Genomic DNA, 21,953 nt, shown 5'->3' with positions numbered 1-21,953 from the left:
AAGGAGCCACACAGCAGGGCTCTTCCCCAGACTCACTTTCCCTCTGAAAGCAGGGGCAGGAGGCGGGTGGCAAGGCCAGCCCTGAGCCTGTCCCCCCGGCTGCCACTCCCCACTCGGCCTGGCCCCAGCTGCCCTCCACTCAGACATCCCCCAGGGCCGACGTGGACCCACCGCGGGTGACAGGGTGCACACGCTCTCGTCCACACCAGACAGCCACACAGGAGGGTTTGCAAATGGCAGCCAGCATCACCGTCTGCTACCGAGCAGGACTCACACTTGCTGGTGAGCAAATGAGTCAGGATGTTGAGAAGGACGGCAGGGAAGCTATCAAGACACAACACGTTTAACCGACTCACAAAGCAGTGACAACAGGAGACGGACTCGAAGCCAGGCACCGTGTGTGGCATCTGGAACCAAGCTTGCTGGTGCCACGCAGCCTGGGGTCCCATCATCCACACTGCCTGCCTTCAAGATTTCTCCCAAGGATTCGGCACTGCTTAGGAAAGACGGGAAAGATTCTTTTCGTCTGCTCTACATCTAGTGGATGGGAAGTCACAGCAGACAGCACTTCAGCTCTCCATAAATACCTGACCAGTGCAAGCGAGCTCAACGAGACCCACTGGGGAAGGCCCCCCCCCGAGGCCCTGACACCACAGCCCGACACCGGCCTGCAGGACTCTCCCACCGGAGACCCTATCTGAGTGTGTCCTGCCACGAGGTAGAATTTCTAAACGACGCAAGGCATATACTCAGTCTTTGCTCTGCCTGTGCAGGCGCCTCACAAGAGCAGGACAGAAAGTCTTCGCCATCAGACCATTAGACAAAGCGGCACAACCACCCTCGCTCGCGCGGAGGAACCCACACAGCATCCGCACTCGAGCACATTCCAGACCGCCACCAGAAAAGGAAAGGCCTCTCTGGACGTCCCTTAGCTGCATTCAAGTTCTACGCGGGAACGGGGCCTTTCTGGACTTTCCAACCCCTGCCGGGCCGTCCGCCTCACCGCGGTGCTGACGCCGCTCAGGCACAGGGCAGAGCTCCGGGCAGCTGGTGTGCTGCAGACAGGAACCCTGTGCTCCCAGTGCAAGGGAAAAGGCCCTGCCCAGAACGCGCCACGGTTACGCAGAACGCAGGCATGAAGGAGGCCGGGGAGGGGCTCACCGGGGCCACGGTGTCTTCACAACTGGAAGACGCCACCTCCCTGCCAGTGGCTCTCAGGGTCCACATCCAGCCGCTTACTCCTCAGGCCTCCCACGCCTCTGCGCACGCTCCTCCCACCTCCCTGCCTCTGCTCCTCCTCCAGCGCTGGCCCGGGGCTATCCAATCTGAGTTCAGGGGATGAGCGCAGCACCCCCTCTCACTCCAACAGGGCAGCTGCTGACCCAGACAGCAGCTCCTCCCCACATCCACGCCCCCCAGAGGAGCCAGGCCAGCCCCGGAAAGCACCGCCTCCTCTTCCGGGGGACCCAGCACGTGACTCCCGGCCCTAAAAGCTCCCCTCCACTGGCCTGGGCTGGCAGGTTAGCAACAGCCCCTTCACAGGCTCCTTAAAGGGCATTTGGTGACGGAGTGAGTGGAATTTCAGAAATGCTAAAGACTCTAACTCGAGCCAAATTATCACTCAAGAATGAGGACAAACTGAAGTTACTTTCAGATACGCAAGGGCTGTAAGCTGAGCACACACAAACCTTCCTGGCAGAAAAACTACTCAGAAATATTGCTTAGTGATCAAACACAATAAATCCATGGAGAAAGACAATGTAAGACACAAGAAACAGCAATGCAGAGAGGGGCCAGCAGATTCTAAGACACAAGAAACAGCACTGCAGAGAGGAGCCCGCAGAAGATACAACTCGCCCAAATGAGGACAGGCAACCTCACAGACCGTATCACAGGAAGAACGGTGAAAAGGGGCAAAGCATTAAAAATAGATTCCTAATAGCAGAGGCAACAGAAAGAGACAAATGGGACTACATCAAACTTAAAAACTGCAGAGCAGGAAAAACCAAGAGAGTAAAAAATGGGAAAAAATAGCTGCAACCCAGGGATCTGCATATGGAGATACTATCCAGAATGCACTTTTAAAAACGCCTACAACTCCACAACCAAAGGAAATATCCAATTTTAAAATGGGTGAAGGACTTAGACACTTGTACAGAGAAGATAAACTAATGGCCAAGCGGCACATGACAAGATGCTCCACACGACCAACCACTGCTCAGGGGACACAAGTGCAGACGTGAGGCATCACCTCGTGCCCATTAGGACGGCGATCACTCAACACCACAAGCTATGCCACAGCAGGAAGCGGAGCAGCGGGACACGCGTGCAGCGCCAGGGAACGTGCCCGGCGCAGTGTGGAGAGCAGCGAGGCAATTCCTCAGAACGTTAGGCACAAGGCTCCTGAGTCCCCAGCAGGCCACGAGAACTGAAGGCAGGGTCCCAGGAGGTATCTGCACACCTGTGTTCATGGCAGCCACGAGGCAGAAGCCACCCACGTGTCCATCACCAGCGGAATGAAGAAAGAAAACATGGCAGTCACACACCACATAACGACATTTTGGTCAACAACAGACCGTGCAGGTGATAGTGGTCCCATTAAGATTAGGATACTGCATTCTCACTGCACCTTTTCTATGTTTCGATGTGTTCCATGCAAAACACCACCGTGGAACAGCTGCCTGCAGTATTCAGCGCAGTGACATGCTGTACAGGTTTGCAGCCCAGGAGCCACAGGCTGTACCATGGTGCGGGCGTGCAGCAGCCACACCATCTGGGTTCCTGTTAGTTCATTCCGCGATGTTCACACCGCGAAGTCGCCTAACGATGCATTTCTGAGAGTTTTTCCATGTAAGTGACACATGACCGTATCTGCACAGGTAATGGTTCATTTCAGGCATCAACTTGATGGGATTAGGGATACCTAGAGAACCTGTGAAGCATTCCTTCTGGGTGTGCCTGTGCGGGTGTTTCCAGAGGAGACTGGTGGGTGAGTGGGAAGATGTCCTCCAGGTAGGTGGCGCCATCCAGTCCGCTGGGGCCCAGACAGAACAAGAAAGGCAGAGGATAAGCAATTTCCTGTCCCTCCTGGAGCTGGGATCCTGCCCTTTGGCATCAGAACTCCAGGGTCTCTGGCCTTTGGACGTTGGGACGTACACCAGCATCCCCCAGGGTTCTCAGGCCTTTGGCTTTGGACTGAGCCATGCACCAGCTTCCCAGGGTCTCTGGGGTGCAGGTCTGCTGGGGGACTCAGCCTCTGTAATCACACAAGCCAGTTCCCCAATAAATCCCCTCATCTACCTCTGTATATTATCAGTTCCGTCCCCCTGGGGACAACTAACACAATACACAGTGGCACAGTATTCAGCCTTTTAAAAGAGGGCAATCCTCTCACTCACTGTAACAGGGGTGAACCTTGAAGACATTATGCTAAGTGAAATAAGTCAACCATGAAAAGACAAATCTGCATGACTCTGCTTGTATGAGGTGTCTCACACAGTCCAACTCTTAGACACAGAAAGCAGAATGCTGGATCCCAGGGGCTGGGGTGGGGAGGAGGCGGTTTTGTTCAATGGCTATGGAGTTTCCGGTCTGCAAGATGAGAGGGTCCCGGTGATACAGATGGTATGACTGTACTGTGTGCTTACGGAACGGTGTCTACGCTATAAATGGATAAAGTGGTTGCTGTATAAAATGGCTGATGGCAAATTTTATACATATATAATAGTATCTTTTTAAATTAAAAAATGTTAACAAAAATTCTAATGAATTTTGGTAAATGGCACCTGACTGCAAGACTTCTTATAAAGCTAGAGTGCTGAAGCCAGTATAGCACTGGTCTAGGAATGGATGCAGGGGTAATACAGGGTGGGGAACCCAGAAAAGGACCCACAGGCAGGGTCTGTTTACATCCAGGCAAGGGGTCAAGGCATCTGAGGGGAAGGACAGTCTCTGCAACAGCCAGGACAGGGAAGGGATGGCCCTCAACCCAAACCTCACATCCCATGAAAAGTGCCTCCGAATGCATCACGGACCTAAACACAAAAGCTCAAACTGTGAAACTCCTTAGAAGGAAACAAGGGAGAAAATCTTTGCATCCTTGAGACAGGCAACAATTTCTTAGAAGGATACAAAATGTACCAACTGTAAAAGAAAAATCCATCCTCTGAACCTTATCAAAACTAAAACTTCTGCTCTTCAGAAAACAATGTAAGAAAGTTAAGAACACGAGCCATAGACTGGGAGAAGGCCTTCACAGCACAGCTGACAAAGGGCTTCCATCTGGAATACAGCCAACTCCTGCAGCCTCAGTATTACGACAAGCAAGCCCCCCAACCCACTTTTCTTTTCTTTTCTTTTTTTTTTGAGACACAGTCTCACTCCATCACCCAGGCTGGAGTGCAATAGCGCGATCTTGGCTCACTGCAACCTCCGCCTCCCGGGATCAAGTGATTGTCCTGCCTCAGCCTCCTGAGTAGCTAGGACTACAGGTGCCCGCCACCTCGCCCGGTTAGCAATCCCATTTTTTTAATGGGGAAAAGGTTTGAACAGGAACATCACAGAGAAGTTCTATGAAGGGCAGGTAATCTCTAGGAAGACGTGCAACACCGTGAGTCATCAGGGAAATGCAAATTAGACCACAGCGGAAAGCGCGATGGTGAATTTTATGGGTCCATTTGACGCTGCCAGGTTCCCCAACAAACATTTGGCCAAGTATTATTCTGGGTGTGTCTGTGAGAGCATTCTGGGATGGGATTAATGTCTGAATGGGTAAACTGAGGAAAGCCCACAGCCTTCCCCTTTGGGGAGGGGCCCTGCCCAATCTGCTGAGGACCTGAAGGGAAAGGCAAGGCTGGGTAAGAAGGAATTCCTCCTGTGGGCGGGGCATGGTCTTTTCTGGCCTTTGCACTTGGACTAAAACCCTGGCTCTTCTTGGATCTCCCGCCCGCCCGACAGCTTCCGGGTTAAAACTGTTACTGTCAGCCCTCTTGGTTCTCAGGCCTTGAGACTGAGACTGGAACTACATTTCAGCTCTCCTGGGTCTCCGGCTTGGGACTTAGCCTTGATAATTGCACCAGCCAATTCTTTGTGACACAGCTCCTTACATGCACGCGTGTGCATGTACACGCACGCACACTGCCACACACACGCGCGCGCACACACACACGCGGATGCCACTGGCTCTGTTTCTCTGGAGAACCCTGGCACCCAGAAGAACAGTTCCAAGTCAAGAGGCCGCCACCACATGCTGGTGGAGCCGGGATACCTGGACTGTTGCTGGCAGCAGTTCTGATGATCCTTCTGGAAAAAGCGCTTAGTTCTTTAAAAGGTAAAGACACCTACCAGATGACTCAGCCATTCCACTCCCAAGAAAAATGGACATAGAATATCCACATACAGGTGCAGGAATGCTTGTTCACCACAGTTCCAGTTGTCCATTGACCAGGACGGGTAAACAAACCACGGTGTGTCCACACAGAAGAGTCCTCCAGCAATCAGAGGGAGGGCCACGCCGCCTGGAAGCAGCCGGGCACAGCAGCACAAGCAGGCTCCATTCACAAGGCACCCTCACCAGGGCCGGGCTCACCTAGTGCAGCGGCTTTCTACAGGGACAACTTGCTCCCCAGGGGACATCTGGCAATGTGTGGAGACCTTTTTGATTTGCCACAATTGCAGCATGGCTGTGAACTGGACAAACCACAAGAGGAAATTAACTGGAACAAAGAAAACCTTAACGATCCACCAAAAAAAAAAAAAAAAAATGAAAAAATGAAGACAAAAGCATAGGAAATAGAAAGCAAAATAAGATGGTGAAGAGAAGTCCACGGTATCAATAATCATCATAAATCTGGATGGCTATGGAAAGACAGAAACATCAGTACAACTTTTTTGTTTTTAAAACATCTCTGAGAAACCGAAGCAGATAAAAAAAGGATAAAGCCACAAAGCAGTACCATTCAATAGAGTATAGCGTGAGACACATTTGTATAGTTTCAAATTCAATAGAGTATAGCGTGAGACACATTTGCAGAGTTTCAAATTTTCTAGTAGCCATAGTACAAAGAAACACATGAAATGTGTTTTAATATATTTTATTTAACCCAATTTATCCCGAATATGTTCATTTAAACACTCAATATAAATTACCAGGGGCCGGGCGTGGTGGCTCATGCCTGTAATCCCAGCACTTTGGGAGGCCGAGGTGGGCAGATCACAAGGTCAGGAGATGGAGACCATCCTGGCCAACACGATGCCCCCGTCTGTACTAAAAATACAAAAAAATTAGCCGGGCGTGGTGGCGGGTGCCTGTAGTCCCAACTACTCGGGAGGCTGAGGCAGGAGAATGGTGTGAACCCAAGAGGCGGAGCTTGCAGTGAGCAGAGACCACGCCACTGCACTCCAGCCTGGGTGACAGTGCGAGACTCCGTCTCAAATAAATAATTAAGTAATTTTCAGGGCCAAGCATGGTGACTCGTATCTGGAATCCCCGTGCTTTGGGAGGCTAAGGTGGGAGGACTGCTTGAGGCCAGGAGTTGGAGACCAGCCTGGGCAACATAGAGACACCCCCGTCTCTACAAAAAAAATACAAAATAAACAAACAATAAATAATCATTAGATATTTTACATTCTTTACCCTCTTTGTACTAAATCTTTGAAAGCCAGGGCATATTTTACATTGACAGCACACGACGATTTGGACCAGCAACATCTCAAGTGCTCAACAGCCACCTGGGGCTCACAGAAAACACACCGGTGAGGCGAAGGAAACTGGAGCCACACTACTGACAGGGGGAGGAGGGTGCGTGGGGTTTGACAGGAGCTACAGAGCCTGGGCCTCACCCTTCAACCCAGGTATTCTACTTCTATGGACCTGGACTAAAAAATCCCGACTCCTGTGTGCAGAGCTGCACACCACGGACGCCCCCTGCCCTGCCGGACCCCCACCCTGCCCTGACCGGCCCCCACCCTGCCCTGCCGGACCCCCACCCTGCCCTGACCGACCCCCGTGCCCTGCCGGACCCCCCTGCCCTGCCAGACCCCCACCCTGCCCTGCCGGACCCCCCTGCCCTGCCGGACCCCCGTGCCCTGCCGGACCCCCGTGCCCTGCCGGACCCCCCTGCCCTGCCAGACCCCCACCCTGCCCTGCCGGACCCCCACTCTGCCCTGCCGGACCCCCACCCTGCCCTGACCGACCCCCGTGCCCTGCCGGACCCCCCTGCCCTGCCAGACCCCCACCCTGCCCTGCCGGACCCCCCTGCCCTGCCGGCACTGTGCAAGCATGCTCTTCAGTTGTCTATTAAGCTGAATCATACAAAAAATCCCAATGTCATTTTTAATTTTACCAATTTTTACTGATACAATTCACAGGCCGTAAAATTCACCCTTTTAATATGTACAATTTAGTAGTTTTTAGAATAAGCACAAGGTTGTACAAACCACTCTACATCTAGAAGATTTTCATCACTCCAATAAAGGAACCCGCTGTAGTCCCCTCAGACCCAGGCAATCAACCACCAACCAATTCCATATAAATGGAATCACACGTGATGTGGACTTTTCTATCTGGCTTTTCTCACTTAGCATGTTTACCAGGTTCACCTGTGATGTGGCATACAGAGACGCTCCATTCCTCTTCATGGCTGAATGGTCTTCCGTGGTATTCGTATACCTGTTTGTTTAGGAATTCACAAGTGATGGACCTCTGGCTGCTATCGAGAAGGACATGACATTCTTTTTTTTGAGACAGAGTCTCACTGTCGCCCAGGCTGGAGTGCAGTAGTGCGATCTCAGCTCACTGTAACCTCTGCCTCCCCGGTTTAAGTGATCCTCCTGCCTCAGCCTCCCAAGGAGCTGGGACTACAGGTGCACGCCACCATGACCGGCTTTTTTTTTTTTTGTATTTTTAGTAGAGACGGGGTTTCACCATGTTGGCCAGGATGGTCTCAATCTCCTGACCTCATGATCCACCCGCCCTGGCCTCCCAAAGTGCTGGGATTACAGGCATGAGCCACTGCACCCGGCCCGAGGATGACATTCTTAAGAGTTTCTACTGCTCTTGGGGATAAGCTGAGGAGGGGAACTGCCAGGTCCTATGGTAACTCCGTGTGTCACCTGAAGAACGGCCAGGTTGTTTTCTGAGGTGGCTGCATATGAGGATTTCAATTCCCCACATTCACACCCAACAACTCGCCATTGTTTTTGCTACAGCCCTTCTGGTGGGGTAGGAAGCAGCACCTCACTGTGGTTTTAGTTTGTATTTCCCTAAGGATTAATGATGTGCTTAGTGGCCATTTGTATATCTTTGCAGAAGTTTGCTAAAATTGTGTGCTCATTTAAAAAATGTTTTCTTGGCTGGGCGTGGTGGCTCACTCCTGTAATCCCAGCACTTTGGGAGGCTGAGGCGGGCGGATCACGAGGTCAGGAGATCGAGACCAACCTGGCTAACACAGTGAAACCCCGTCTCTACTAAAAATACAAAAAAATTAGCCAGGCATGGTGGCAGGTGCCTGTAGTCCCAGCTACTTGGGAGGCTGAAGCAGAAGAATGGCATGAACCCGGGAAGCGGAGCTTGCAGTGAGCCGAGATGGCGCCACTGCACTGCACTCCAGCCTGGTGACAGAGTGAGAATCCAACTCAAAAAAACAAGTTTTCTTTTGCCTTTGTATTAATGAACTAGAAGAGTTCCTAACCTATTCTGAATACTAAACCCTTAACAGATATATGACTGGCAAACATTTTCTCCCTGTTCTGAGCGGCTGTCTTAGTCAGCTCAGGCTGCTGTAACAAAAATATCACAGACTGGGCAACTTAAACAGCAAACACTGATTTCTCACAGTGTAAAGTACTTTTGTAGCATCTATTGAGATGATTATGTGGTTGTTGTCCTTCATTCTATTAATATGATACATGACATTGATTTTCACACGTTGAACCAACTTTGCATTTCTGGGGGAAATCCTACTTAGTCCTGACACATAATCCTTTCTATATTTTGTTTTCTTAGATTTTCTTAGTTTTCTAAGATTTTGTTGAATATTTTGGCATCTATTTTCTTTCATCTGGAACAATGGTCTATGGTTTTCTTGTGATGTCTTTGTCTGATTCAAGGTTATATCAAAGTTATACTGGCCTCATAGAAGGAGGTGGGATGTAATCCCTCCTTAACTGTTTTTAGAAGAGTTGGTATAAATCCTTCTTTAAATGTTTAACAGAATTCATCAGTGAAACCATCTGGTCTCAGGCTTTTCTTTGTGAGGTTTTTTGTAGTAACTTCACCTGTTATAGGTCTACTCGGTCATCACTTTTAACTTACAAAAATAACAACTGTATATGATTCAACCTAACATTTTTTTTCCTTCTACACATTTTGTCTGTGTCTCTTGTCCAGTGCTTATTTATTTTTATTTACTTTTTCACTTACTTATTCATTCATTCATACAGGGCCTCACTCTGCTGCTCAGGCTGGAGTGCAGGGACACAATCATGGCTCACTGCAGCCTTGAGCTCCTGGCTCAAGTGATCCTCCTGCCTCAGCCTCCCAAAGTGCTGGGATTACAGGCATGAGCCGCTGTGCCTGGCTTGGTATTTCCTTTTAAATTCTGGTTCTATCTTATCTGGTTATACCAAAGAATTAAACTTTTATTTATCACATCTCCCCAATTTTTCCTAAGTAATTTGTTGCATTACAGCTTTTTATGATCACGGGATTTCTCTACTTAGCGAATGTTAAATTACATCTCCTCCAGTACATCTTCCCCTTTGGTGACTCACAGAAGTAATCCTCCCTGATTTCGTCACTGAAACAGAATGTGGCAAGCAGTGTGAGTGGAGACATGCGTGAAATGTCTGCACCTGCCCGCCCGCTGCCCCCACACGGTGCCATCAGCTTCAGGATGCGCTTCCTCAAACCTTCTCCAGTGTTTGCCGTGCTTCTGACAGAATTTGCTGACAAAAAGAAACGCATTTCAGTGTGTCATCATCATGTTTTCACCAGCACGGGAAGGAAGAATTTCCCCAATGCATGAGGCTCTTTGTCTTTTGCAATTAACCAGAAGAGGTTTCTAAATATTGATCACGAAGCTCATCACAGGGCCAGAAGTGCTGGATTAAGCCCTGGGTGGCAGTTTACATCCCTCTCCGTCCTGGAGGGGCCAGTCTCATGTTCTGGTGTGGGGCACGTAATCACGGTGGCTTCCTGCCATCCTGAGCTAATCTCCCCAAGCACAGCACATACCCTGAGGGAGGCTCACCAAGGAAAAACGCTTTGAATCCCCTAAGAGGCTTCTTGAAAAAATGACACTTCCAGTCAACTTCTGAGGGGATGTGACCAGATTGATGTTGCGCCCTACAAAGCTCGCAGTGGCAAGAGCGCTGTCGGCCCTGAGCTCTGCGCTCCCTGTTGTGTGCACGCCCAGTTAGGCCCAGCCTTAGCCAGCCACTTCCTTGCAGGAACCTTTTTAAGCCACTGGTCCGTCTTGGAAAGGGTATGCGACCTGCGGCAGCGGCACACACGCACACCACGCAGCCCCAGCCTCGGAAGCCGGCAGCACGGAAGAGCCGGGGCCGTGCCCCACGCGGTCCAGTGCCCTCATCCCCTGGTCACTCCCTGACCAAACAACAGAGACTGCAAGCGGGCAGGAGTGTCAGTTCATAATCACAACATTAGCAGAGCTTCCTCTCTCACCTTTCCATAAAACATTTCAAAGGGAGCCAGCTGTTCTGCCACAAGGTCACAACTTTGGCAGTTACATACCTGGCTGTGGTGTCTGGCAGGGCCCAGCCCTTCTTGGTGTCCCTTTCATTATAAATAAGAAATATTTATCAAACACAAAAAGAACAATATGATACCATTACGGTTTTCATGCAGAAACACGGCATCCCCTGCTAGTGCCAATCTTCCTTCGGGCCTTTCCTGAAACAGCTCCGTGGCAGTCAGGCTGCCTGCTAAGGACGCTGTTGGATCGTCTGTCTCTGCTGCTTTGGGTTATGGTGAATGGGATGTGTTCTAACTGGCTGGCGGTGACATAGAGGATGGCGACTGGGTTTCGTGCACTTACTGTATGCCCCGTTATTGTGCTGACTTTCTCAATGGTTACACTTCCTTCTATTTCAATTCTCACTGCTTTAGACAGAATTGCCAAAATAATATTTAATATTATTTTGTTCATTTGTTAATTGGAGAATTTATTTCTTCTCTATCCTTCAAAAGAGCTTATAATCCCAGTGGTCAGAAACAAGCAAAATACCATTATGTGAGACAGCGGTCACGACTCACGAGGGAAAAGGGCAGAAGTGGGAGATGCTGGGGCTGCAGTTTCAACAACGGAGTCAGAGAAGCTTCACAAGGTGACAGCTCAGCGAAGATTGAAGGAGGTGAGGACATGGGACCACGGACGTTGGCAAAGATTGAACGTGAGGACATGGGACCACGGACATCTGTGGAAGGAGCGCTCCAGACAGAGGAAGGTGGCAGTAAAACCCTGGGCTCGGCATGCTGGCCTGGCTGAACGGCGGCAGAGAGGCCACTGGCCCAGCACCCTACAGGGCAAAGGGCCTGGGAGCCACTGTAACGACCCTGGCCTTCATCCCCAGGACAGGAAACTCCTAGAACAAAAAGACGACAGGATCTAGCGCTGGGGCAGCCGGGGTGGGCATGAGCAGAGCAGGAGCAGCCAGAAGGCTATTCAATATTCCAGAGAGAGACGCGACTTGAGCCACAGGGGCAGAGGCGGGAAGAGCAGCAGCAGCTGGGCCTGGGCATGTCCTGACGCCAGGGTGGAGGGGCAGATGGGCTGGGCATGAGCTGTGACAACAGAGGCATCAAGGCCAACCTGAAGGTTCTGGCCTGACCAAGGGAGATGGAGGGGCTGCCCTTCCCGAAGAGAAGGGAGACTGGTAGAATTGGTTTGGGCAGCAGGTGTTAAGATGATAAGCTCAGATCTAAATATGCCAAGGAGCTGGGCATGGTGGCTCACACCTGTTATTCCAACACTTTTGGAGGCCCAGGAGGGAGGATTGCTTGAGCCCAAGAGATGGAGACCAGCCTAGACAATGGAGCGAGAACCTATCTCTACAAATAAAAAAATTAGCTGGACACGGAGGCAGGAAGATCGCCTGAGCCCAGGAGGTCAAGGCTGCAGTGAGCTGTGATCATGCCACTGCACTCCCGCCTGGGTGCCAGAGTGAGATCCCATCTCTAAAAATAATAATAATTTTAATGCCCAAGTGCCTTGCCAAGTGGGTATGTTTTACAGGCTACTGGATACAGGGCTCTGGGGTTGGGAAGATACCTGCCTGGGAGTCATCAGTATACACAGAGGGTCCTATGAGTCCACTAGACCCTGTGAGAGCACCAAGGCAGCGGTGCTCACAGCAACACCCAGGGCCAAGGACTGAGCCCGGGGGGAAACGCGAGGATGGCGCTCTAGGAGCCCAAGGGGGTGAGCTGTGTTCCAGCCCTGTGAGAGGTCGAGATGGGCAGCAAGAATCCATCATGGGTCTCAGCAGTGTCTTGGGGTTACCTGGTGCCCTGACTATAGCACTGTGATGGGGGTAAAACCAGATAAGAAGCAATTCCAGAGACCCCAAGGCAGGGCTGGCTCAGACACAGGGGACCTGTGGGTCCCGCACACAGTTAACCAGAAGACGGCGCGTGTGCCTCTTCGTGGATAACCGGAAGACAGCACGTGTGCCTCTTCGTGGATAACCGGAAGACGGCGCGTGTGCCTCTTCGTGGATAACCGGAAGACGGCGTGTGTGCCTCTTCGTGGATAACCGGAAGATGGCACATGCCTCTTCAGGTCACAGGGATGGGGCAGGCGGTCGGGTGCATGAACAAAGGCTGGCCTTGGGCGGGGCACAAATGACATATCTCCAGTAACAGGAAGGAGACAGTGAGCACAAGCGGGCAGGTGACAGACAGGGCCAAGCCGCGAGCAGAGCACAAGGACGGGGCAGGCATGGGGGGCTCCTGGAGAAGGAGGGGCATATGGAACAGTACCTGGGGTACAGGGTGCTAAAATGCCTCAAGAAGCATGGCCATGCTGCCAGGCAGTACTTGACACCCACTCCAGGCAGCAACCGGGTTCCTCAGCAGTTAGGTGCGGCTTCTGTGGCCAGTGCAGGGGCCTTGCACAGTGGGGTTTCCATGCTGGAATGTTCTAGAACAATGGGAAGCAGAGAAGGGCAGGGGCTGGGGCTACATCGCGAGGGGTGGAGGCAAGGGAGAAAGGAAATGCAAGAGGCTGACCACATCCAGATGAGGGCACAGGCCATGAGACCAAGACATACTCTGGAATGCGGCAAGTGGACAAAAGTGAGATGCGAAGTTTAGGAATTTCCCAGACAGACGGCGGAGAAATTGGTTCGGCCAACAGCCACTGACTGACTCCTGTGCCAGGCACTCGTGGGTGTGACGTGAACAACGACAAAGGACGGCCCCTGCCCTCGCAGAGCAGACGCTCTAAAGGAGACGCCCAACCAAAGCACAGAGAGATGCAGGCGACGACCGCGTCAGACTGTGAAGAGTGCTGCAAAGGAAACCAGGCAGGCAAGGGACAAAGGGCAAAAGGAACCACATCCTAATTTTATTTAGGGCAGCAATGAGCCCACACTCAAGCACGTGCTCTCTCTCTATATATGTATACATACACACACACACACCCACGTACTTTTTCAGGCTCCTTCAAAGCTAGAAATGGCCAGCCCCACGCTCTGGGTAATGAGCTCAAGTGCAAACACGTGGGAGGATCTCCACTAAGGCCCCATGCAGGGAGCTGGCCACGCGGGGCGGCACTGATTCCCCCTTACCCTCCTCCTGGCTGCGAAGGCCACGGCCCCAGCAGCCATCGTGGACTCAAGGATAAACGTGAGAAACAGAAATCGAGAAAACCTCCGAGTTCTCGGCTGTCACTGAACACGTGCCGGGGGACATCACTGTCAACTGACTTGGGAAGGGTGGCTTAGTAAGGCAGGTCTGGGGCTCGTCTGGGGCTCCAAGGCCGAGATGCGGCATTTGGTTTTGCGCCTGGTATTGTATCTTTGAACTGCCTCCCAGACATGCGAAGAGAGCTCCCGGAGGTGACTACACGGGACGGCCTCAGGGAGAGGCCTGGGGAGGGCAGCAGTGTGGGGACAGGAGCTTGGAGACCGTCTGTGAAGCCACACAACCTCTGGAGGGCTGGCTGGTGACATAAAACAAAAAGCCTCCAAGACTAGAGAAGACAGCATAGGCAAGTGAGGACATGCAGCGAGGGGTGGGGACAGCCCAGAGGATGGTGTCACGGGAGCGTCTCGAGGCAGTGGGGTCCGCTGTGGACTGACCACTTTCAGGAGCATCACCCTGTCCTCAAGAGGAACATCTGGGTGGAGTGTTGGGGGGCAAAAATCTGATTTAGGTAAAACAGGAAGAGAGACATGAAGGGGCAGAGACAGGGAGTAGTAGTTGGAGGAGGACGGGGGGGCAAGGAAGGGGTTTAGTTCACGAGAGGAAGACTCAGAGCCATGTGCACACCAGGGAGCTGCACAGCCAATGGGAAAACCGACCAACAGAGAGGGAGAAACAAGTGCAGGAGCAGCCACGAGGCAAAGGGCACAGCACAGGTGAGGGGGGCACAGTGCAAGTGAGGGGGGCACAGCGCAGGTGAGGGAGGCACAGGCACGGGTGAGGGGGGCACAGGCACGGGTGAGGGAGGCACAGGCACGGGTGAGGGGGGCACAGGCACGGGTGCGGAACGGCACAGGCATGGGTGAGAGGGGTACAGGTGAGGAATGGCATGGGTGAGGGCTGCACAGGCACGGGTGGGGGGGCACAGGTGCGGGTGGGGGGGCACAGGTGAGGGTAGCATAGGTGAGGTGCAGATGTAGGTGGGGGGCGCACGTGAAGGTGGTGCAGGAGCAGGTGAGGGAGGAGCAGGTGAGGGGGCAAAGGCACAGGTGGGGGGCACAAGTGAGGGCAGCACAGGTGAGGGCAGTGCAGACGTGGGTGAGGGTGGCACAGGTGCGGGCGAGGGTGGCACAGGTGTGGGTGAGGGGGTGCAGGTGAAGGCAGCACAGGTGAGGGCGGTGCAGACGCAGGTGAAGGGGCAAAGGCGGGGGTGAGGTGGGCACAGGCATGGGTGAGGAGGGCACAGGCGCGGGTGAGGGGGCACAGGCGCGGGTGAGGGGGCACAGGCGCTGGGGAGGGGGACACAGGCGCGTGTGAGGGGGGCAGAGGCACGGGTGAGGGGGGCACAGGCGCTGGGGAGGGGGGCACAGGCGCGGGTGAGGGGGCACAGGCGCGGGTGAGGGGGGTACAGGAGCGGGTGAGGGGGGCACAGGAGCGGGTGAGGGGGGCACAGGCGTGGGTGAGGGGGGCACAGGCGTGGGTGAAGGGGGCACAGGCGCGGGTGAGGGGGTACAGGAGCGGGTGAGGGGGATACAGGCACGGGTGAGGGGGCACAGGCGTGGGTGAGGGGGGCACAGGTGAGGGGGGCACAGGCGCGGGTGAAGGGGGCACAGGCGCGGGTGAGGGGGTACAGGAGCGGGTGAGGGGGTACAGGAGCGGGAGAGGGGGATACAGGCACGGGTGAGGGGGGCACAGGCGTGGGTGAGGGGGGCACAGGCGCGGGTGAAGGGGGCACAGGCGCGGGTGAGGGGGTACAGGAGCGGGTGAGGGGGTACAGGAGCGGGTGAGGGGGATACAGGCACGGGTGAGGGGGGCACAGGCGTGGGTGAAGGGGGCACAGGCGCGGGTGTAGGGGGCACAGGCGTAGGTGAGGGGGTATAGGAGTGGGTGAGGGGGTACAGGAGCGGGTGAGGGGGGTACAGGTGCGGGTGATGGGGCTCATCCACCACAGGTGTGGGAGCAGGTGCAGGTCAGGCAGGGTCTGCGTGACAGGCATGGGCGAGCATGAAGTAGGAGGGAAAGTCTGAGACAAGGATAGGTATGAAAGGCTCGCCTGGGAGGAGAGGAAGGAGACTGCTCTGGGCCCCTCCCTCGAGTGGGGCAGCACTCAGGGTCCCGGTCCGGGTCCACAGCCGGCCATCAGCACAGCAGGTGCTTTCTTCTGCTCAGCCACATTCAGCTCAACAGTCACTAAATGTGGTATTAACACAGTGAATAATTCTTTTTGTTCAGGTTTTCAAAATAATGGCCCCTAGCTATAACGATTCTGAAATAACAGACCTAAAAATCATCAGCAGTTACCCCGGCAGGAAGTGTGCTTTGCAATGCCTGGGTCAGCACCCAGACATCCCCACTCGGCCTGAAGCCCCCAGAGGGTGGGGCTCGCAGCACGGCCTCTCTGCAGACGGGGCAGTCACATGCTACAGGCACCGGCCGGCCTTGTCTTCGTTCTGGTGCCAGTGTGTCTCCTTGGGCTTGCTTCCCATTCTGCTGACCACTGTACCCACAGACCCAGTCACTGCCCAGCACCCAGTCTCACTGTGAGACCCTCCCTGCACAGCTCGGGGACACCCCCAGCCACATCACCCCAATGGTGCTGTGTGCCTGTGTGCCTACTGGGGTGAGAGCTGGCCAGGACTTCAACACGGTCCACAGAGCCTCACCCCAAAACTTAGCTCCGCCAACCACACAATATCGCATTCACTGGAGGAAGCTCATCCCCACCCCCGCCCCAGCCCCTGCCCCTGCCCCCGCCCCCGGCCCCACCCCCACCCCCTGCCACTGTCCAACATTCACCTCAACCTCATCAGTGTCTTTAAAGGATCTGAGATGTCTGTGTGCGCTTGTGCTGATGCCTCCCTCCCGCCGGAGCGTAGACAGGGGCCTCACTTGTCTCCCCATCATGCTAGCCCAGGGCCTGACTGTGCAGGGCCTGACCGTACCTGGCCGATGGAGGCTCTCAGACCGCTGCGGAGGAGGAGGGCATGGGAGAAGCTAAGTGCACCTGCAGCCCTGCTCTGCACCCCCGCGGCGGTGCCTTGCTTAGGTCCCAGGGCCGCTCCAGGCCTCACGTCAGTACTGCCTCCAACCTAGCCCAGCCATTACGGTGAATCAGGCATTAAAAAGCCCTTTCTTGACTTGAAATGTGTTAAAAAATAATACTTAAAAAACAAAAACAAAACCAACCCCCCAGCTAGCAGTGAATTCAAGTCTACATCCTCATCTCAGCCTTGCCCAACCAGCTGGAAAGGCCCAGGCCTGGGAGGGAAGACCTGTGCCAGCACGGAGGCCGCGGAAGCCAGCCCAGGGCCAAACCACCAGCGAACGGTGGGAGAGGCGAGGGGAGTGGAGCTGGGAGCCACAAAGGGCAAACCATGGCTCTTCTGGGCAGAAGGAATTTCCACTGTGCTCTAGAGACCGGGCGGATTCTGGAGGGCTGTGACGTTACTGCAGATGAAGTACATCGAAAAAGCTGGCCACAGAAGAGGAGGAGACCCGGCCTAAGACTCCTCAGACACAGCATCACCAGGGTCCAACCCAATGTGTGTGTCAATAAGTCAAACGCTTCGTGGTTGCCTGTGTTTCTCACACTCGAGAACACATGATCCTCCCAAATCCAGCCAAGATGGAGTGAAGAAAACTACAAAAGGCGGAGGAGCAGTTACAACTTCAGCACACAGCTGGCACCCGAACTCCCTACCACAGGCACAGACCCAGGCTGTGAGGCATCAGGGCCATGCCTGGGCAACCAGACTGTCATCAAACCAAAGGCAGAACATGCAGATCTTCCTGTAGAGAATTCAGACACCTGAGAATGCAACCACAAGCCCGGTGTTTCTCAGCCTGTCCTCTGGGGAGAGGACAGCATCACCACCTCGGGTGTGAGAGGACTCACTGGAGCTGGGAACCCTTGCTGGGGCTCCAAGAGAGGAGAGGTGGGCCCAGGTGGGGTTCACAGAGAGGAGCCAGGTCCAGACCAGGGTCTCCAGGTGATGAACGCCGCTTCCCGCCCTGGGCTGTGCAGACACCCATGTGAAATTCTCTAAACTATTATTTTTCTTTGGCTATCTGAAGGGAAATAGTAGGAGTAGATACACCAAAATGTTAATGAAGTTCTCTCTGTGCAGCAGGGTAACTTGAAGAAAAAACAAATTACTTTTATTTATTTATTATTTGAGACAGGGTCTCACTCTGTCACCCAGGCTGGAAGGCAGTGGCGCAATCTCGGTTCACCACAGCCTGGATCTCCTGGCTCAAGTGATCCTCTCGCCTCAGCTTCCCAATTAGCTGGGACTACAGGTGCACACCACCGCACCCAACTCATCAAATTACTTTTATAATCAGAAAAAAAAAAAAACCTTTTACAAAATAATGAAAGCAAGGGCTTCCAATTCAAGATGGTGAACTATGCATGTTGAATTGAAAGATGGTGAATTCCTGAGGTCAGGAGTTCAAGACCAGCTGGACAACATGGAGAAACCACGTCTCTACTAAAAAATACAAAAAATTAGCTGGGCATGGTGGCGGGTGCCTGTAATCTCAGCTACTCGGGAGGCTGAGGTAGGAGAATTGCTTGAATCTGGGAGGCAGAGGTTGCAGTGAGCTGAGATTGTGCCACTGCGCTCCAGCCTGGGCAACAGAGCGAGACTCCGTCTCAAAAAAGAAGAAAAAAAAAAAAAAAGATGGTGAGTTATTCATCTTTCCCCTCCCCCACAAGGCATTACCCACCACCCTACACCAGACGGCGTTCACAGCATTTGACAGCAAAAAGACACAGCCACAGCCAGGACGCAAGGCTGAGTCCTCATGAGCCACACCTCCGTTTGGTAAGAGGAAGAAACAAGTCCCTTAAAGCAGGATCCAGCCCAGCAATTCTCATGGGTGTGTGCATGTCCCCAGGGCACATCTAGCAATGTCTGAAGACATTTTGGGGGCATGCTTTTGGCATCTGGCAGGCAGACACCAGGGATGCTGCTAAACATCCTATACTGCACAGCCCCCACCACCGACAAAGGCTCATCCAGCCCAAATGTTCACAGCCTGGTCCACCCCTTTGGTGGAAATAGAAGCTCATGACGACAGAGGTGCCCAAGGTCAGTGCGTGTTGGCTGCAGCAATTCACGTCTGTTCCATTCTCTTCCCACTTCACCAGGAAAATAGAAAAATAAGTATCTGCCAGGCACCCCGGAGCCCCACCAGCCGCCCTGACGCTGTGAGGAAGCAGACATCCCAGGTGTTACTGCTGAAACCCACCTAGGGCTACCAAGCCCTCTGAAGAGAAAGGAATCCCCTGTGAGTCTGTGGAGGACTCACATGGCAGGAAAGCAGTTTAACTCTTACCAGGTGAAGATCCAGTCCAGAGCATGCCAGCTGCTACCACCCTGCAGGAGGACGTGCTCTCAGACTAGAGAAGCAGGACATCCACCCCCCACCTTCCACAACCCCAGTCCTGCAGCCCTCGGTCCCTTCTCTGACATCTGCGCTGGCCCCTCCTGGAAACTGAAGAGTGCAGCTCTTGAGCTGTGAGCTCAGCATGTTCTGTTTAATTCTATACCAATAAATGCTTCTAAATCAAGGATCCCTAGTTTCCCAGCAAAACACCTCCATTATCCACTAGGAATCACTCCTGAAAACTTCTACGAAAAAAAGTTTTAACTCAGTAGTGACACAAGTGTCAACAGAGAAATTATAACACTATAATATCTCTTTACCTGTATGACTATCTGCATGACTATTTTAATCAGAAGCTATGCAATCACTCTGGAATACAAACTACATTCACGATTACAAAACAGCAGAAGACCTGAAGAAGAATCCTTTCCGGAGACCTTCCATCTTCCTTCCTAGTTCCTTCAATACACAATGAAAGGATTTCTGGAAACTTTTCCTATCTAGTGTTTCCCACATTCACCAGCCAGTACCAGAAGTGACAAACCACCACGGTTCTGATCTTCAAGCCTTCTTGTGTGTTAGCTGAAATGACAGGCCTGGAGGTGCACTGCGTGAGACAAAGTGGTCAGTGGTTAGGACTCCCTACTAATATCACCACAATGTCCTTGTATAGACCTCTCTCAGCTGCAGGGTCTCCATCTCTAAACCAACAGAGATCCACTAATGTTACTGAGTATTAAAAACCAAAAAACCAACCACCTACATCTTGGAGGGATCTAGCAAGAGGCTAGACCTTTGGTAATGTCAGCAACATTGCCCTCCCTTCCTTGATCAAAAGAAGTGCTGGACACACAAGCACCATGAAACCCCACTGCGAAACCATTAGTGTGCCGGGCGCGTGGTTCACACCTGCCAGCCCAGCGCTTTGGGAGGTCAAAAGGCAGGAGGATCGCTTAAGTCCTGGAATCCAAAACCACCCTAGGCAACAGTGAAACCCCGTTTCTTTTTAAAAATATGAAATAAACCGCTAGTTAATAAAGAGGAGGAGAAGCTTGCTTCTGCTTTCCTATGAAGACCAGCTACACCAGGGTACAGCCTGACTCCAGCAGCGCTAACTGTAGCAGGGACCTTTTAATGAATGCTAGGCACTGCTTGAAACAATACGTGATCACACCATTTCACCCTGAGGTGACACAGGCGCTACCATTGCTTAAACCTGACAAGAATAAACAGTCACCAAGTGGGCCCTGATGTCTCCCAGTAAGATTCACACCCCAGCAGGATGGCTCACAGCCTGTGCTCTTCAGCCCTTTGCTGAACTGCCCTGGGGCTGGGGGAACGCACAGCAACCTGGCCATACTGCATCCTCCACACCTGTCGCCACACCGTCCGTCCTGAGACGGACGTGAACACCAGAGCGCTCTGGGAGAGAGAAGCTACGCAGCTCTCCAGGAAGGCAACACAGAACCACAAAGCTCAGCCGCAGCTCTAGGAAAGCTATGACCTTGATCTTTTAAGGAATTCCTTCCCAGGTGCTTCATATCAAATCCTCTACTAACTAGGTAAAGAACAAGTATCGGCTCCTTCTACTAGGAGCACAAATTTCATTCTAAGCAGTGCGACGTGGCTAGGTGACCACCCAAGGTCACGCAACCGGCAGCCGGACGGCAAGAGCTGTATTTCAGGTTTGGTGACGCCCATCAAAAAGGTCGCTGGGTGCCATCAGGCCGTGAGGTTTCTCCTTACAGTTCCTAACTAGCGACCGGCGCAGCCGGCACCTCCCAGCCCTGGGCTCCCGGGAGGGCGGCCGGGCACTGGCTGGGCACGCCGCGCACTCCGTCTGCCTGGGCGCCAGAGACCCCACGCCCCGCAAACTCCGGCTTCCACCCCAGCCCCAAATTCGCCACCCTTCGCGCTGCCACAGTCGTCGCTGGCTCGGCTCACGCAGCTCTTCAAGCAGAGGGGCCACAGTCGGGCGCCTGGCAGGGCCAAAGCCGCCGCCCACGCCACACCTGCCCGGCGCGGACCGTGCGCCCCTGAGAAGCCCGCACAGCCCCGCGAGGCCGCGCCCAGCTCCCGCCGCCCTCGCCGCTGGCCCTCCCGGGGCGGCCCCTCGCGGCCCGAGGGCACTGGCTGGAGACGCCTTCGCTGCCCTCAGCCTGCGCGGCGCAGGCGCCCACCTTGAGGGTCGGGTACTCCTGGACCTTCAGGGTCATGGACAACTGAGCCGCCGACTCCTGCACCGCCATCTTGAAGCGGCCAAAACATTAGCGGGCGGGGAACGCGCGAGCGCGCTGCACGCCGGGAAATGACGCCACGCGCCGGCCGGAGCGGGATGGGGGCGGGCCGATGCCCCTGCACCAATCGTATCCGCCCAGTCGGCCGGAGGCGGAAGAAGGCGCGAACCAATCACTGCCGGGTTTCCTCTCGTTCAGCCAATCAACGATAGCCCCGGCTGGCGGTTTCCACCTTGAATTCGCTACCGGGTTCAGGCCGCAGACGCCGGGGCTGGGGATGCTCCTGGCCCGGGGCGGGCCGATGGGGTGCGAGCTGCGGCCCGGGCGGGTGGAGCTGGGGCCGAGCGGGCTGGGGGACTTGGCGTCCGTCCAGTTACTCGGGGCTCCCGCGGGGTGGTCCCCTGTGGGTCCCTCGTGTCTGCGGTACCAAGGGCAACGCC

At 53.8% G+C, this 21,953-nt stretch overlaps 1 protein-coding gene across 6 annotated transcripts in view; it reads right to left on the bottom strand.

Annotated features, from left to right (window-relative positions):
* Nucleotides 1–21,656, bottom strand: part of MAEA (macrophage erythroblast attacher, E3 ubiquitin ligase) — a 52,494-nt gene extending 30,838 nt beyond the window's left edge. Inside the window, exon 1 of one of the 6 annotated variants that reach the window (XM_004038321.4) lies at nt 21,457–21,656. In XM_004038321.4, coding sequence (XP_004038369.1) covers nt 21,457–21,525 — 69 coding nt within the window. In that variant the 5' untranslated portion in view covers nt 21,526–21,656. Of the gene's footprint in view, nt 1–1,161; nt 5,614–21,456 lie in introns of those variants that run through there. The other 5 variants (XM_004038322.4, XM_063705161.1, XM_055384313.2 and 2 more) reach the window with 5 other exon arrangements.
* Nucleotides 21,657–21,953: the final 297 nt, after the last annotated feature.

This window comes from Gorilla gorilla, chromosome 3 (assembly GCF_029281585.2).
Source record: "Gorilla gorilla gorilla isolate KB3781 chromosome 3, NHGRI_mGorGor1-v2.1_pri, whole genome shotgun sequence".
Classification (NCBI taxonomy): Eukaryota; Metazoa; Chordata; class Mammalia; order Primates; family Hominidae; genus Gorilla; species Gorilla gorilla.
The sequence above is the reverse complement of the archived record's forward strand: the minus strand, read 5'-3'. Positions and strand labels throughout refer to the sequence as shown.